General features: G+C 32.0%; 2 protein-coding genes across 2 annotated transcripts; one reads left to right on the forward strand and one right to left on the reverse strand.

Moving 5' to 3' along the window:
• The first annotated feature begins 203 nt into the window (after nt 1–203).
• LOC110792748 (uncharacterized) lies at nt 204–5,658 on the forward strand. Its single transcript, XM_056827816.1, has 9 exons — nt 204–567; nt 1,137–2,097; nt 2,601–2,985; nt 3,094–3,439; nt 3,518–3,695; nt 3,789–3,911; nt 4,554–4,691; nt 4,787–4,978; nt 5,119–5,658. Exons 1-9 carry the CDS (start codon nt 206–208, stop codon nt 5,617–5,619), a joined length of 3,186 nt encoding a protein of 1,061 aa, XP_056683794.1. The 5' UTR covers nt 204–205; the 3' UTR covers nt 5,620–5,658.
• Nucleotides 5,659–7,039: 1,381 nt separating this feature from the next.
• On the reverse strand, nt 7,040–11,772 carry LOC110785444 (protein FAR1-RELATED SEQUENCE 5-like). The gene is made up of 7 exons (XM_056842494.1): nt 11,583–11,772; nt 11,380–11,478; nt 10,370–10,828; nt 9,288–9,799; nt 8,444–9,002; nt 7,564–8,094; nt 7,040–7,269 (listed from the first exon to the last, which is right to left on the reverse strand). Exons 1-7 carry the CDS (start codon nt 11,770–11,772, stop codon nt 7,040–7,042), a joined length of 2,580 nt encoding a protein of 859 aa, XP_056698472.1.
• Between the last annotated feature and the right edge of the window lie 1,256 nt (nt 11,773–13,028).

Here is a 13,028-nt window from a genome sequence, read left to right on the forward strand (position 1 = left end):
TTGTACTTTGTTGTGTTAAAGTTATAGTTTTATATAATTAAGTTATGGAAATTGGCATAAAAGTTAAGACAGTTTTCAATCATTTAAGACTTAACTTTTCTATTAATATCTTAACTTTAACAGTTAAATCTATTACTTTTATATTTACAAATTTTTCATCTAATGGGAGTTTAACTTTTGCAGTGATTTTTGAAATCATTGAATCATGCCGAGAAGTAAAACTGTTAATGTGAAGGAGATTTTACAAGAAGATGATGACATTCAATATCCAGATTCAGAAAATATTGAATATGATGACGATGATGACGATGTTGTTTATGAAGATGATGAGGATGTTAATACTGATGAGGACCAGGACGAGAACTGGGAACAGGATGAGAACGGGGACGAGGACGAGGACGAGGATGTTAATGCTGGCTTGGTTAAACCGACAGGCAAAGGGAAGAAGAAGCCGGGAGTCATGGTTAAGAGTGAGTTGGTTGAAATAAAAACCAAAGGGAAGAAGGCAAGGATTAAGGCTGAGGTTGATGCTAATGTTCCTGTTGATGCTGAAAATGATGTCCAGATGTGAGTTTTACAATTTGTTTTATTTCTCAATTTGAACTTTTCTGTGTTAAAGTTGTTTTATAAAGTTAAGGACTCTGAAGTTAAAGTTGAGATTTTTGTAGTTAAAGTTAAGAATTTTGTAGTTAAAGTTAAAGTTAAGAATCCTAAAGTTAAAGTTTATGATTTTGAAATTAAAGTTAAGGATTCTAAATTAAAAGTTTAGGATTCTAAAGTTAAAGTTAAGATTTCTAAATTTAAAGTTTAAGGATTCTGAACTTAAAGTTGAGGATTTTGAAGTTAAAGTTAAGGATTTTGAAGTTAAAGTTGAGGATTTTGATGTTAAAGTCAAATCTTACAAACAAGATTTCTAAATATAAAGTTAAGGATTTTGACTTTTTTCTCCTAACTTTACCTGCTAAAATTCAACTTTTTCCTTTTAAATATTACAGCTGTACTTATGTAGGTTAAAGTTATGGTATTTGTTGTAAATATTAAGAAATTCTTCCATCATCAGAAACATAACTTTTACTGTTAATTACCAAACTTTAACTGCTAAAAGTCTAACTTTTACCTGTTTAACTTTTTTTCAGCTTGGATGGGGGTTGCAGTACTTCAAACTTGACTACCCAGTGTAGACCAACTGCTTTGTTAGCTGTCATAAAAACATTCAATTCAAATCAAATTAAGTCTGTTTCAGAAATTGGATTCGGTTGGTTGTTATCTTTACCTACGCAAACTTCAAAGTTAGATACAACATTATTTCCCTGGTTGATTGATCATTTTGATCCTGTTAGTTGGTTGTTTAAAATTGAAGCTGGAAAGGAATTCATATTTAGTCCATGTGATGTGCATGATGTGTTTCTTCTCCCATTACATTCTGACAATCCTATTGTAGATAGCAGCACTAGGACTAAGGATGTAGGTTTGAAAAATCAGTGGAGAGACTACTTTAAAGTTAAAAAAAATGCAACCATTCCATTGCGTCTGTTGGAGATTAAGATGGGTGAATTAGTGGAAGGTGGAGAAATGTTCAAGCGAATATTTGTGATGTTTGCATTCTCTGTTTTCTTAGCTCCTATAGCTAATAGGACTGCTGATTTGGGTTTAGTTAAAGTTCTTGAGGATGTAGATGAAATAAAGAATCTTGATTGGTGTGGATATGTCCACGAGAGACTTTGTCGGGCTATTAGGAAGCATAAAACTTCAGGCTGCCAGGGTAACGTTGGTGGTTGTTTATGGGTTTTACAAGTTGTCTATTTTCATCGCCTTCAATTTAGAGGCATTGCAGAGAGTTGTAGTCTTCCGTTGATGAAGCATTGGTCTGGTACTAAAATTCATGAAAGGCTTGTTTTGGAAAAGGATTCAGCTTGCTTTGGCAGTGGTTTATTAAATACAGTGACCTACCCTGTTTGTCAAAAGTTGGGTTTTGAAGAAGGTTTTGCCAAGATTTGTGGTAGGCATGATGCTGTGAACGATGATGAGAACCATATACGGTTCGTCATTCCTGATGGGCAATTGTCAAATTCAGCAATTCAATCAATTTCAACTGATGTAAGTTTCTTCTCAACATTTTTATAGTTATTTCTCTTTTATTAAAATTTTTATTCTAGTTTTGAGATTTGATTCTAAAATTAAAGGTAAAGATTCTAAAGTTAAAGTTATGGATTATGTATTTAAAGTTAAGGACTTTGATGTTAAAGTTGAGGATTTTGAAGTTAAAGTTAGGGATTCTAAAGTTAAAGTTAAGGATTATGTATTTAAAGTTAAGGACTTTAATGTTAAAGTTGAGGATTTTGAAGTTAATGTTAAGGATCCTAAAGTTAAAGTTTAGAATTCTAAAATTATTTCAAGGATTCTGAACTTAAAGTTTAGGATATTAAAGTTAAAGTTAAGGATTCTGAACTTGAAAGTTTAGGATTTTAAAGTTAAAGTTAAGGATTCGAAATTTAAAGTTATGGTTTCTGAAGTTAAAGTTTAGGTTTCAGTAGTCTAACTTTTAAGTTCAAAAGTCTAACTTTTAATTCAAAAAGTCTAACTTTTCCCGAATCTTGAAGGAAATGCATGCGGAGTTTTTGAGAATGAAGAGGAACTTGGAAATTGTTTCAAATTTTCATTTGAAACAACTTGAAGCTGTAGCAGCACTGAGGCGACGTTCATCTCCATCGCTGCCGGATGATGATTTGGATCCAAGGTATTATGCCATGATGCAAGAATTGGCTGAGATGGTAGTTTCAGTTCAGTCTATGCCAGGAGGTTTGGAGAACATATATTGTGATGGAAAACCTAATGCTATACCTCAAGATGATAGTCCAAATAAAAAGATCCAAGGAGTTCTTGATGAAATTAATGTCAATGAAACTGCTAACAAGACTGCTGTACAGTGTGAAGAACCTCGTATTGTTGATGCTACCACTGATCCAGCTCAGCAGACCAATCAAGGTGCAACTTTACTCTATTTCAGTTTACTATATGTTCAAACTTAGAAATATCTAAAAAAACTTTAACCTTTTCACATTAAATGATAAGGAATCATTTATTCTACTACAGGCGCAACTTTGGAGGTTGATGTACAGCCAAGCTTATCTGAGCAGCTGGTTGTACCTCTTCCAATTGTTGAACCTCTTCCAAGTGTTGAACCTCTTGCAAGTGCTGAAACTGCTCCAAAAGAATTAAAAGTTTACGAGCCTACTGTCGGTTATCATTCCATTATACACTCTTCTTTAGCTGATGGCAAGGCTAAAATTGGAATTCCATGTGGAAAGGTTAACACTGAACCATTCCTTGTCGGACATTTCATGCGTTTCTACAAGAGGAACATGAAACGTTTGCCCGAGTTGTATCAAGAAGTTGCTGATTATTGCCTTCTGGATGATCCTGTCGTAGTGAAGGCAGAGTAAGTCTTTTAATTGTCCTAACTTTAAGTACAAAAGGTTTAACTTTAACTTAATAAATCTTAACTTTTTTTTTTTAGGGAAACTTTGGTCTGGTTTGATACCGTACATATGATTCAAAGAGAGGATATGTTGTCACTTGCTGAAGATCAAGAGATCTATTTGTCTATTATTGAGTGTTGGGCATTAATGATAAATGCAAATGAAATGCAACATGCCTCACCGCCTTCAAAATTCTGTTTTGGTGTCCGCCAAAGTGTGAGTTTCTTAAATTGTGTAGTAGTTTAGTAAAAGTTAACATATTTTTAGGAAATGTTTGTGTTGTACTAATTTGTTTGTTTTCCCTTGTAGGAAATTTTGGAACTTCTTTGGCAAGATTCAACTAACGAGGCTGCTATGGATCAGCTTCTAATTTGTTGGAAAGAGTGGATTGATATTTACAACAATGGCTTTGACATCACCTGTGTTGATCTGGTCAGTTATTACTTGGCATCACCTCAAAATTAAATTAAGGATTCTAAATTTAAAGTCAAGTTTTATGAAGTTAAAGTTTAGGATCTAATGTTAAAGTTAAGGTTTCTGAAGTTAGAGTTTACCATAATTGAGTTAAAGTTGAGAATTTTAGAGTTAAAGTTGAGGGTTCTAAAATTCTCAACTTTAACTGAATTATCCTTAACTTTAACTTCAGAAACCTTAACTTTAAGTTTAGAATCCTAAAATTCAACTTGTAACATTAAATTTTTCTGAAGTTAAAGTTAAGGATTCTAAATTTAAAGTTAAGGTTTCTGAAGTTAAAGTTTATGATAATTGAGTTAAAGTAGAGGATTTTAGAGTTAAAGTTGAGGATTTTAGAGTTAAAGTTGAGGGTTCTAAAGTTAAAGTTTAGCATTCTGTTGTTAAAGTTTAGACCTGAAATTAAAGTTTTGGAGTCTGAAGTTGTAATTAAGGTATCTGAACTTAAAGTTTAAGATTTTAAAGTTAAAGTTTAGGCATTTGAACTTAAAGTTAAGGTATCCAAAGTTAAAGTTTAGGATTCTGAAGTTAAAGTTTACTTTCACTAGTTTAAGTTTTGTTTTTGTGTATCTATTAACATCACAATATGTTTTGTTTTTGTAGGTTTTTGTTCCTTTTTTTCGAGAACGCCACTTTTTCCTATTTGTGTTGAATTTGAAAACCAAAACGATGCAACACGTGGACAATCTTGTGTATGATGAAGCTCAAATCATTGATTTGGAAAGTTTTTCAACAACTCTGGTAATTACCTCTAGTCAATTTAAGAATGTTGAATTACCGGTTCAACTTTCTTTTTTCTGTTACAAACCAATAAATGTGTTTAATATTGTTTTCAGTGTGATCTCCTGGGTACTTTCCTTGATGATAGAGGCAATAATCATGAAGGTGATATTGGAACGTACCCCATGGAGGAGATTGAGTTTGATTGGAAGACTGCAAAAGGTTCTGACCTTGATTGTGGAATTTATACAATGATTAGTATGTTGACATTTGAAGGAATCAAATGTAGCTGTCCTGATTTGAAAGAGGTTAGAATTTTTTCGAATCATAACTTTTAAGTCAAAATTCCTAACTTTTACAGCAATTTGCTTAACTTTTATTAGCCTTATTTATTTTGGAATTTAAAATGATGTTGATAATGTTATTCTTTTTTTTTCAAATAATACAGCCCCGTAAAAGGATTGTTCTGCGTGCCGAAATATGTGCCACACTTGTGTTATCTGACATGAATGACAAACGGGCAGAAGTTCTCAATAAACTTGCTGATTTCAATTCCAAACGAGTAGATGTCTATCCACATGTGGTAACCAGGAGGAAGCAAAAATTGGCAAATGATAGGAAGTTGAAGAAAGAAGCTGCCAAAAAGGAGAAGGAAGTTGAAAAGAAAGCAGAGGAGAATGCCAATGAGAACAAGAAACCAGAGGGTAAAATTGCACAGGAGAATGCCAATGAGAACGAGAAACCAGAGGGTAATATGGCAGAGATGAATAACAATGTGGCAGATGTGAATGATAATGCGGCAGAGGGCAACGAACAACCGTTGAAGACTTTTACTTCAAGAAAACGTCTTAAAAGGAATGTAGCAGATGCATCTGTCCCCGAAAATGTAGGACCACCAGAGAAGAAGCAAGCTCCTACCAAACGGACGGCAAAGAAACCTGCAGCATGAAATTTTAATATTAGTTTTAAAGTTCATCAAAACTCTAAGTACAATAATCTTTACTTTTACATTTTCACAAAAATATTTCTCTAGAGTATAATGCCATTTTTGTGTATATATGGCATATAATTTTGGTTTTTGGTGATGTTCAGTAGAACATGGAAACATGTATTTTTAAAGTTGTTGATTCTATGGTTAAAGTTTAGATTATTATTTTTAAAGTTAGCCCTGTTATTGTTATAGTTAAGATCAACTTTAAGAATAATATTGGTTTTTGGTAATGTTCAGTTTCTGTAAAAGTTTAGGATAATTTAGTTAAAGTTGAGGGTTCTTAAGTTAAAGTTTAGGATTCTGTTGTTAAAGTTTAAGCATCTGAAGTTGAAGTTTTGGAGTCTGAAGTTATAATTAAGGTTTCTGAACTTAAAGACTTAGATTTTAAAGTTAAAGTTTAGGCATTTGAAGTTAAAGTTAAGGAATCCAAAGTTAAATTTAGGATTCTGAGTTAAAGTTGAGGATAATTGAGTTAAAGTTGAGGATTATAGAGTTAAAGTCAGGGTTTTAGAGTTAAAGTTGAAGGTTCTAAAATTAAAGTTTAGGATTCTGCTGTTAAAGTTTAGGATAATTAAGTTAAAGTTGAGGATTATAGAGTTAAAGTTAGGGTTTTAGAGTTAAAGTTGAGGGATCTAAAGTTAAAGTTTAGGCTTAAAGTTTAGGATAATTGAGTTAAAGTTGAGGGTTCTAAAGTTAAAGTTTAGGATTCTGAAACATGTATTTAAAGTTGTTGATTCTATGCTTAAAGTTAAGATTATCACCATTAAAGTTAGCCTTGTTATTGAAATAGTTAAGAAAATTTAATATTAGTTTATCTAACTTTTATTACAAAAAGGGTAACTTTAAGTACAAAACTCTCAACTTTAAGTATAATATTGGTTTTTGGTATATAACTTCAATTCTTCATTGTACGTTAAGTATCAATGCACTTTGAAACTTTATTTTCAACTTAAATCCGAAAAAAAAATTCACAATTTATCTTAGACACTTGGACACGTATCCAAGTCAGTCCAAGTAACATGGGTTTTGGCGATGTTTAGAAAAAGTTACGTAACATATTAGAAGTTGTTAATTTAATGCTAAAAGTTAAGCAAATATACCTCAACTTTTACTATATCTAGCCTGACTTTTAATATATAAATCCAACTTTTACATTTTTGAACAAAAGACAGATTAAAAGATATATACACTTCAGAGAAATATTATACTTCACTAAATTTTAATGTATATATTCAAACTTTCAATGTAAAGAAACTTTTACTAAGTTCTCAAGTCTAGTAAACTTTAACTTCAGAATGTTAAACTTTAACTTCATAAACCTTAACTTTAACTTTAAGAAAAAATTAAATTCTATTTTTGATATAAAACATTAAAAGAATCAAAATAATCTCAAATTTGGAGTTATTGTTCCAAAGTCTGCTGTTGGAGGCGCTGCAGTTTTTCCCTTCTTCTTTTTGACAAATGGTCCTCGTGGTCTTTTGTTCCTTCCTTTTGTTGTGCAACGTTCAGGATCCAATACCATAGGAGGTTCAGTTGCTGTGTTTGTTGCAGGTTCAGAAATTGTTGCTTGTTGTACACTTGTATCACTTGTTGTTGTTGCATGAGTACCTACAAACATTTAACATACTGTATCATAACTTTTACTTATAAAACCCAAACTTTAACATATAAAACCCTAACTTTTACTTATAAAATTGTAACTTTTACATATTTTCCTTTTTAAGAAAATGTGAGTTCCAATCTGTTTTTATTTCACACATTATAGTTTTTTTGGTTTAAAGTTGTAGTTCTGTAGGTTAAAGTTATGAAATTTATTCTAAAGTTAAGACAGACTTTCATCATCTCTAACTTAACTTTAACAAGGAATATCTTAACTTTAACCAAAAAACAATTAACTTTTACCTGCTGGTGCTGAGTTTGTTTCATATGCTGCTGTTGCATTTGTTTCAGGTGCTGCTGTTGCACTTGTTTCAGGTGCTGCTGTTGCACTTGTTTCTGTGGTTGAAGCGTCGTCAGTGTTTGAAAGATTTAATGACGCTAGAAGTTCATCAACCAGAGACACACTAGCGGCATAACCATCCTCCATAAGGGTTCTTGTCTCCTCATTTGATTGGCTTTTCAAGATAAGGTTGTAGTATTTCCTAGCCATGGTTTGGCGCCAAGGTGTGTACTGCACCTCTTCTGGTTTTTCATTTTCTAATTTGTTCCAAACTGATGACTTGGCAGATTTTGTCCACCTCTTTTTGATGTACTGTTCTGGAATCCGGTTAACCGAATGAAGGTGCAATATCCTAATGCAGTGGTAGCATAACCATCCTGAAGCTTCAAAGTTTTTACACGTACATGATACTGTTTGGCTCTCGTGAATGTATGTTACTCTCTGTGCAGACCAAGGTTCTTCATCAATGGACACAGCATAGAACTCAGTATTTTCTGCATTAGTAGTACCATGTTTTAAAGTTAGGAAAATCAATATAAAAGTTAGCCCTGGTGTACTTAAAGTTATGAAACTTAATTTTTCAGGTTACATAACTTTAAAAATAAAAAACCTAGCTTTAACTTCAGAATTCTAAACTTTAACTTCAGATGCCTAAACTTTTTCAAAATCTTAACTTTTAAAACAAAAAACCTAAACTTTTTACTTAAAGTTATGAAAATATGTATAAAAGTTAGCCCTGGTGAATTAAAAGTTAATAAACTTTATATTTCAGTTTATCAACTTTTATTAAAAAAAGGCATAACTTTTACAGTAAAAAGACTAACTTTAAATTCTGATATTTACCTTGTTTCCAAATTAATTTTGCTGTTGTTGCAATTGAATATCCAAATTCCTCCTCAAAGTCTCTGAATAGTGACAACGTGTAAACTTCTGATGCATGTTTCAACAATCCAGATAGTGGTAAAGCCGAGGATGGAACCGATTTACTACAAGAGAATTCAGCTTGCTTTTCTGTACTTCTCCAACGTTGTATTGTACCTTTAAACAATCTATAGAAATCAGTTAAACTGGTTGTTCTGTTTGCTCTAAATCCGATGGCGTGATTAGTGCTTTCACTTCGTTGTGAAGACAAAATCCCAGCTGAAAAGAAGTCTTTGCTTAGCGCAGGGCACCATTTTTCTCTCAAATTGTATACATTTGTAAACCACTCTTCCCCTATCAACTCATATTGTTGCAGCATTGATCTCCAATTGGTTTCAAATTCAACTACTGTGACACACTTATACAAGCAATAGTTGAATGTCTTCTTAAAAGTTGGATCTCGTTTCAATGCCCCAAATCTGGTAATAGCATTCTGATGCAAATGCCATACACATAATCTGTGTCTTGAATCTGGAAAGACCTGCATATACAACTCAATGTTAAAAGTTGAGATTTTTGAAGTTAAAGTTAAGAAAATTGAAATTAAAGTTAAGAATTATAAAGTTAAAGTTAAAGTTAAGGATAAGTATTCTAAATTTAAACTTTAGGATTCTAAAATTAAAGTTAAGATTTCTAAATTTAAGGTTAAGGATTCTGAACTTAAAGTTAAAGATTTGGAAGTTAAAGTTAAGGACTATGAACTTAAAGTTGAGGAATATGAAGTTAAAGTTAAGGGCTCTGAAAAGGATAAATCTTGGATTTTTACCTGATGGATGGCATTGTTCATTGCTGCATCTTGATCTGTAAAGATTGATATTGGACTTTTTCCCCCCATTGACTTTTTGAAAGTTTGTAGAAGCCACACAAACGACTCAATCTTTTCATCTCCTATGAATGCACAACCAAACATGCAATTGTTCCAGTGGTTGTTTATTCCAACTATTGGAGCACAAATTAGGTTATACCTGTTTGTTCTATACGTCGTGTCAAAAACCACTATATCTCCAAAAATTCCATAGTCTTCCATCATCATAGAGTCCCTCCAAAACAAACTCCTCAATTTACCTTTTTCATCCAATCTAAATCTAAAAAAGAAGTTTGGGTCACCTTCAAGCTCTAAATACATTATGTCAGTTACTGCTTGTGCATCACCTCCTTCTATTTGCTTCATTTTTAACCTCGTGCAGTAATTTAGATGGTCTTTCTTCGAGTGTCCCAAATTTTCTTCACCTCCAGCTTCAATTGCCATGTAGTTAAAGGAAGCCGTGGATGACAGACCTGTCAGTTCAGCATAAAAGAATGTAAATAAAATAATAGTTTCGGCAAAATGTTTAACTTTTACTTCTTCAGACCTGACTTTTAGTACAAAAAGGCTAACTTTAACTTTTAAAACTTTAATTGTCAATAACTTAACTTTAACACCTTATAGTTAATTTTCTGTGTTAAAGTTGTTGTTATTTAGGTTAAAGTTAAGGAAATCGTTGTCAAAGTTAAAGACAGTCTTCATTCTACTCTAACCTAACTTTTACTTTAAAAAGCTTAACTTTAACCTCTAAAACTTTAATTGTAATTAACTTAACTTTAACACCTTATAGTTAATTTTTGTGTTAAAGTTGTGGTTATGTAGGTTAAAGTTAAGGAAATTGTTGTCAAAGTTAAAGACAGTTCTCATTCTACTCTAACCTAACTTTTACTTTAAAAAGCTTAACTTTAACTGAGATGAGTGTGACTTTTATATTTCCAACTTTTTTCATCTTAGAAGGTGATTGCAGTAACAAAAGGATGAGTATCAAAACAATAACTTTTACACAGAACATAAAAGTTTAACTATCAAAATGTAACTATTACCAGATTTTTGCATAGTTTCAATTGCCTCCCTCTTCTCTTCCGTTATTTGCCTTTCAGATCTATGCAAGTAGTGCCATTGACTTCTAGTTAAATCATGGTTGTGCATTATCACATGATTAACAACCTCATATCTGCCTTCAGAATTCATTTTCACTCTCAAGCAAGCCCTACATTGCGTTCTCGTGATCGAAACTTGCCTTGGTTTTCTCTCTTTTTTGGGCACTACAGGAACAACTGTTTGCACTTTTTTCTTTTTGTTCTTTCCATTGTTTGTTACTCCTGCTGCTGAACAAACATATGTCTTTTCAAGCACGATTCTTGTCCCAACTTTGAATCTCGTGTTTCCTTTCCTTATGGAAAATCCAACCTCACTAGCATGTTTTTCATAGAAACCTAGAAGTTCCTCCACTGTTTCAGCAGTGTATCCCATCAGTGTTCCAACAATATCTTGATCCGGTTCTGTTATTGCAATTACCAAAAATCAGCAGAAATTTTTATTATTAAACCCTAACTTTTACGCATAATACTATAACTTTTATTAAAACAAGGCCAACATTTACTAAAACAAGTTTAACTTCTATGCATAGAAATTTAACTTTTACTAAAACAAGGCTAACTTTTACTAAAACAAGCCTAACTTTTACGCATAAAACTGTAACTTTTACAACAATAAGTCTAACTTTTATGGATAACACTATAACTTTTACTAAAACAAGCCTTATATCTATTTAAACAAGGCTAACTTTTATGCATCAAAGTATAACTTTTATGCATAAAACCATGTAAATTCTTTATTAAAATCATGTTAAAAATCTAAGCAAATATTCTAAACTTTACATTTTACATACTTAACTTTTACTCTGAAATCCTCAACTTTAACTTTGATATCTGTAACTTTTTCAAACACCTATTTTTCAGCCAAACCAACACATTTACATAACTTTTACAGGAATATCTCTAACTTTTTCATTCATAACTATAACTTTAACTTTGAACGTATAAACTATAACTTTTATGCATAACTATATCTTTACATTTTACATACTTAACTTTTACTCTGAAAACCTCAACTTTAACTTTGATATCTGTAACTTTTTCAAACACCAATACTTCAGGCAAACCAACACATTTACATAACTTTAACAGGAATATCCCTAACTTTTACGTTTATAACCATAACTTTAACTTCAAACATATAATTAATTATTCATACCTTCAGAATCAGAAATAATATGTTGTTCTTCAGCTTCCATTGCCTCCTCTTCTTCACGTTCCTGTGCCAAAGCATTGTTTTCGATGCAATTGTTGAGAACGTCCTCCATTGTTGCATCTTGAATATCAGGTTCAACAGGAACTTGAATTCTTTGAGTGGATTGAATCACACTCCTAAGTAGGTTTTCCATTATTTATCGATTTCACAATTTCGATCTCCTTGCTGCGTTGTTCTTCCTCTTCTTCAGTTTCGATTTCAATGTCGATCTCTTCCTTCCTTCTGCGTCCTTCTTCCTTCTTCAATGTCAATCGATTTCAATGTCGATCGATTTCAATGTCGATCGTTTTTGTTCTTCCTTCTTCCTTCCTTCTCTTTCTGCGTTTTTTTTTCTCTCTCCTTTTCTGCGATTTTTTCTGCGCGATTTCTCTCTCCTCTTTCTTTCTTTCTTTGCGTGATTTTTTTTCTTTCTTTTCGTGATTTTGCTGCGCGTTCACACGTGTGACAACTTGGTGCACATTAATATTAATGTGCACCTGTTGCACACAAGACCTTTTGTTTTTCTTTTCCTTTTCCTAAATTAATTTCTCCTCTTTTATATTTTCCTTTGTTAAAAATTGTTTTTTTTTCCCCTTTTATCTCCTTTATTTCATTTTAGTTTAAAAGTATAAATACTCTTATTTTTTGATTTCAAGGGAAAAAATAACCATGTACATAAATTAGTTTAGTCCTCTTTTTCTAGGGTTTTAGATAGGGTTAATCTCAACAATTAGTTAATGGAGAGAAAATTAGGAAAATCAATGGGAATTGGGGGTTTTGATAATCAAGGGTGGCAATTTATTTTGAACAACCAACAATCAATCAATGAGCATTTCTATCTCTCTCTTCATTTTTTGCTTTATTTATTTATTGTTTTAATTAGTTTAATTATGTTTGCTTAGTTTAATGATTCATGTTTAGATTAGTTGTTATTATTCTTTAGAATCATGTTCTTAATTGTTAATTTCTATAAATTTTGTGTTTTTATGTTTATGGACTAGTGTTGTTGGTTAGGGTTTTGGTGAAAACTCAACATTGATTGGTTAGGGTATTTTTGATTGAATTTTTGAATTTTTCATGATTAAATTATTACATGTTTGAGCATTCTTAATACTTGTTGCATTCAAATTAGCTACTCGGATGTTACTTGATTTCTTGAGGTATTCAAGTTGGGTTGAAAAGGGATTAAAGACCTAACCTTGACTATTTGGTTGAATTGGACTTTGATTTATCCCGGGGTGATAGTGTATAACGGGAGTTCATGCTTGATACTTAGGGAAATTGCTAGATACCGGGAGGTGGATGTAGCTACTCGTGAATTCAACGTTCATACATGTGGTGTTCATGTTCTATGCTCTATTTATAGTCCTCTTGTGCTCATTCCATGATTCGTTGTTGTTTGACCCCATT

The sequence above is a fragment of the Spinacia oleracea genome, chromosome 4, assembly GCF_020520425.1.
Source record: "Spinacia oleracea cultivar Varoflay chromosome 4, BTI_SOV_V1, whole genome shotgun sequence".
Classification (NCBI taxonomy): Eukaryota; Viridiplantae; Streptophyta; class Magnoliopsida; order Caryophyllales; family Amaranthaceae; genus Spinacia; species Spinacia oleracea.

What these genes read in the sequence shown, in the direction of transcription:
- LOC110792748 (XM_056827816.1), top strand. Translation starts at nt 206, where the DNA reads ATGCCGAGAAGTAAAACTGTTAATGTGAAGGAGATTTTACAAGAAGAT. An exon ending in TTCAATCAATTTCAACTGAT is followed by an intron (nt 2,098 to 2,600) that starts GTAAGTTTCTTC and finishes CGAATCTTGAAG; the next exon opens with GAAATGCATGCGGAGTTTTT. An exon ending in ACATCACCTGTGTTGATCTG is followed by an intron (nt 3,912 to 4,553) that starts GTCAGTTATTAC and finishes TTGTTTTTGTAG; the next exon opens with GTTTTTGTTCCTTTTTTTCG.
- LOC110785444 (XM_056842494.1), bottom strand. Translation starts at nt 11,772, where the DNA reads ATGGAAAACCTACTTAGGAGTGTGATTCAATCCACTCAAAGAATTCAA. An exon ending in AGATATAGTTATGCATAAAA is followed by an intron (nt 10,829 to 11,379) that starts GTTATAGTTTAT and finishes TTGCAATAACAG; the next exon opens with AACCGGATCAAGATATTGTT. An exon ending in AAAATTAATTTGGAAACAAG is followed by an intron (nt 8,095 to 8,443) that starts GTAAATATCAGA and finishes CTACTAATGCAG; the next exon opens with AAAATACTGAGTTCTATGCT.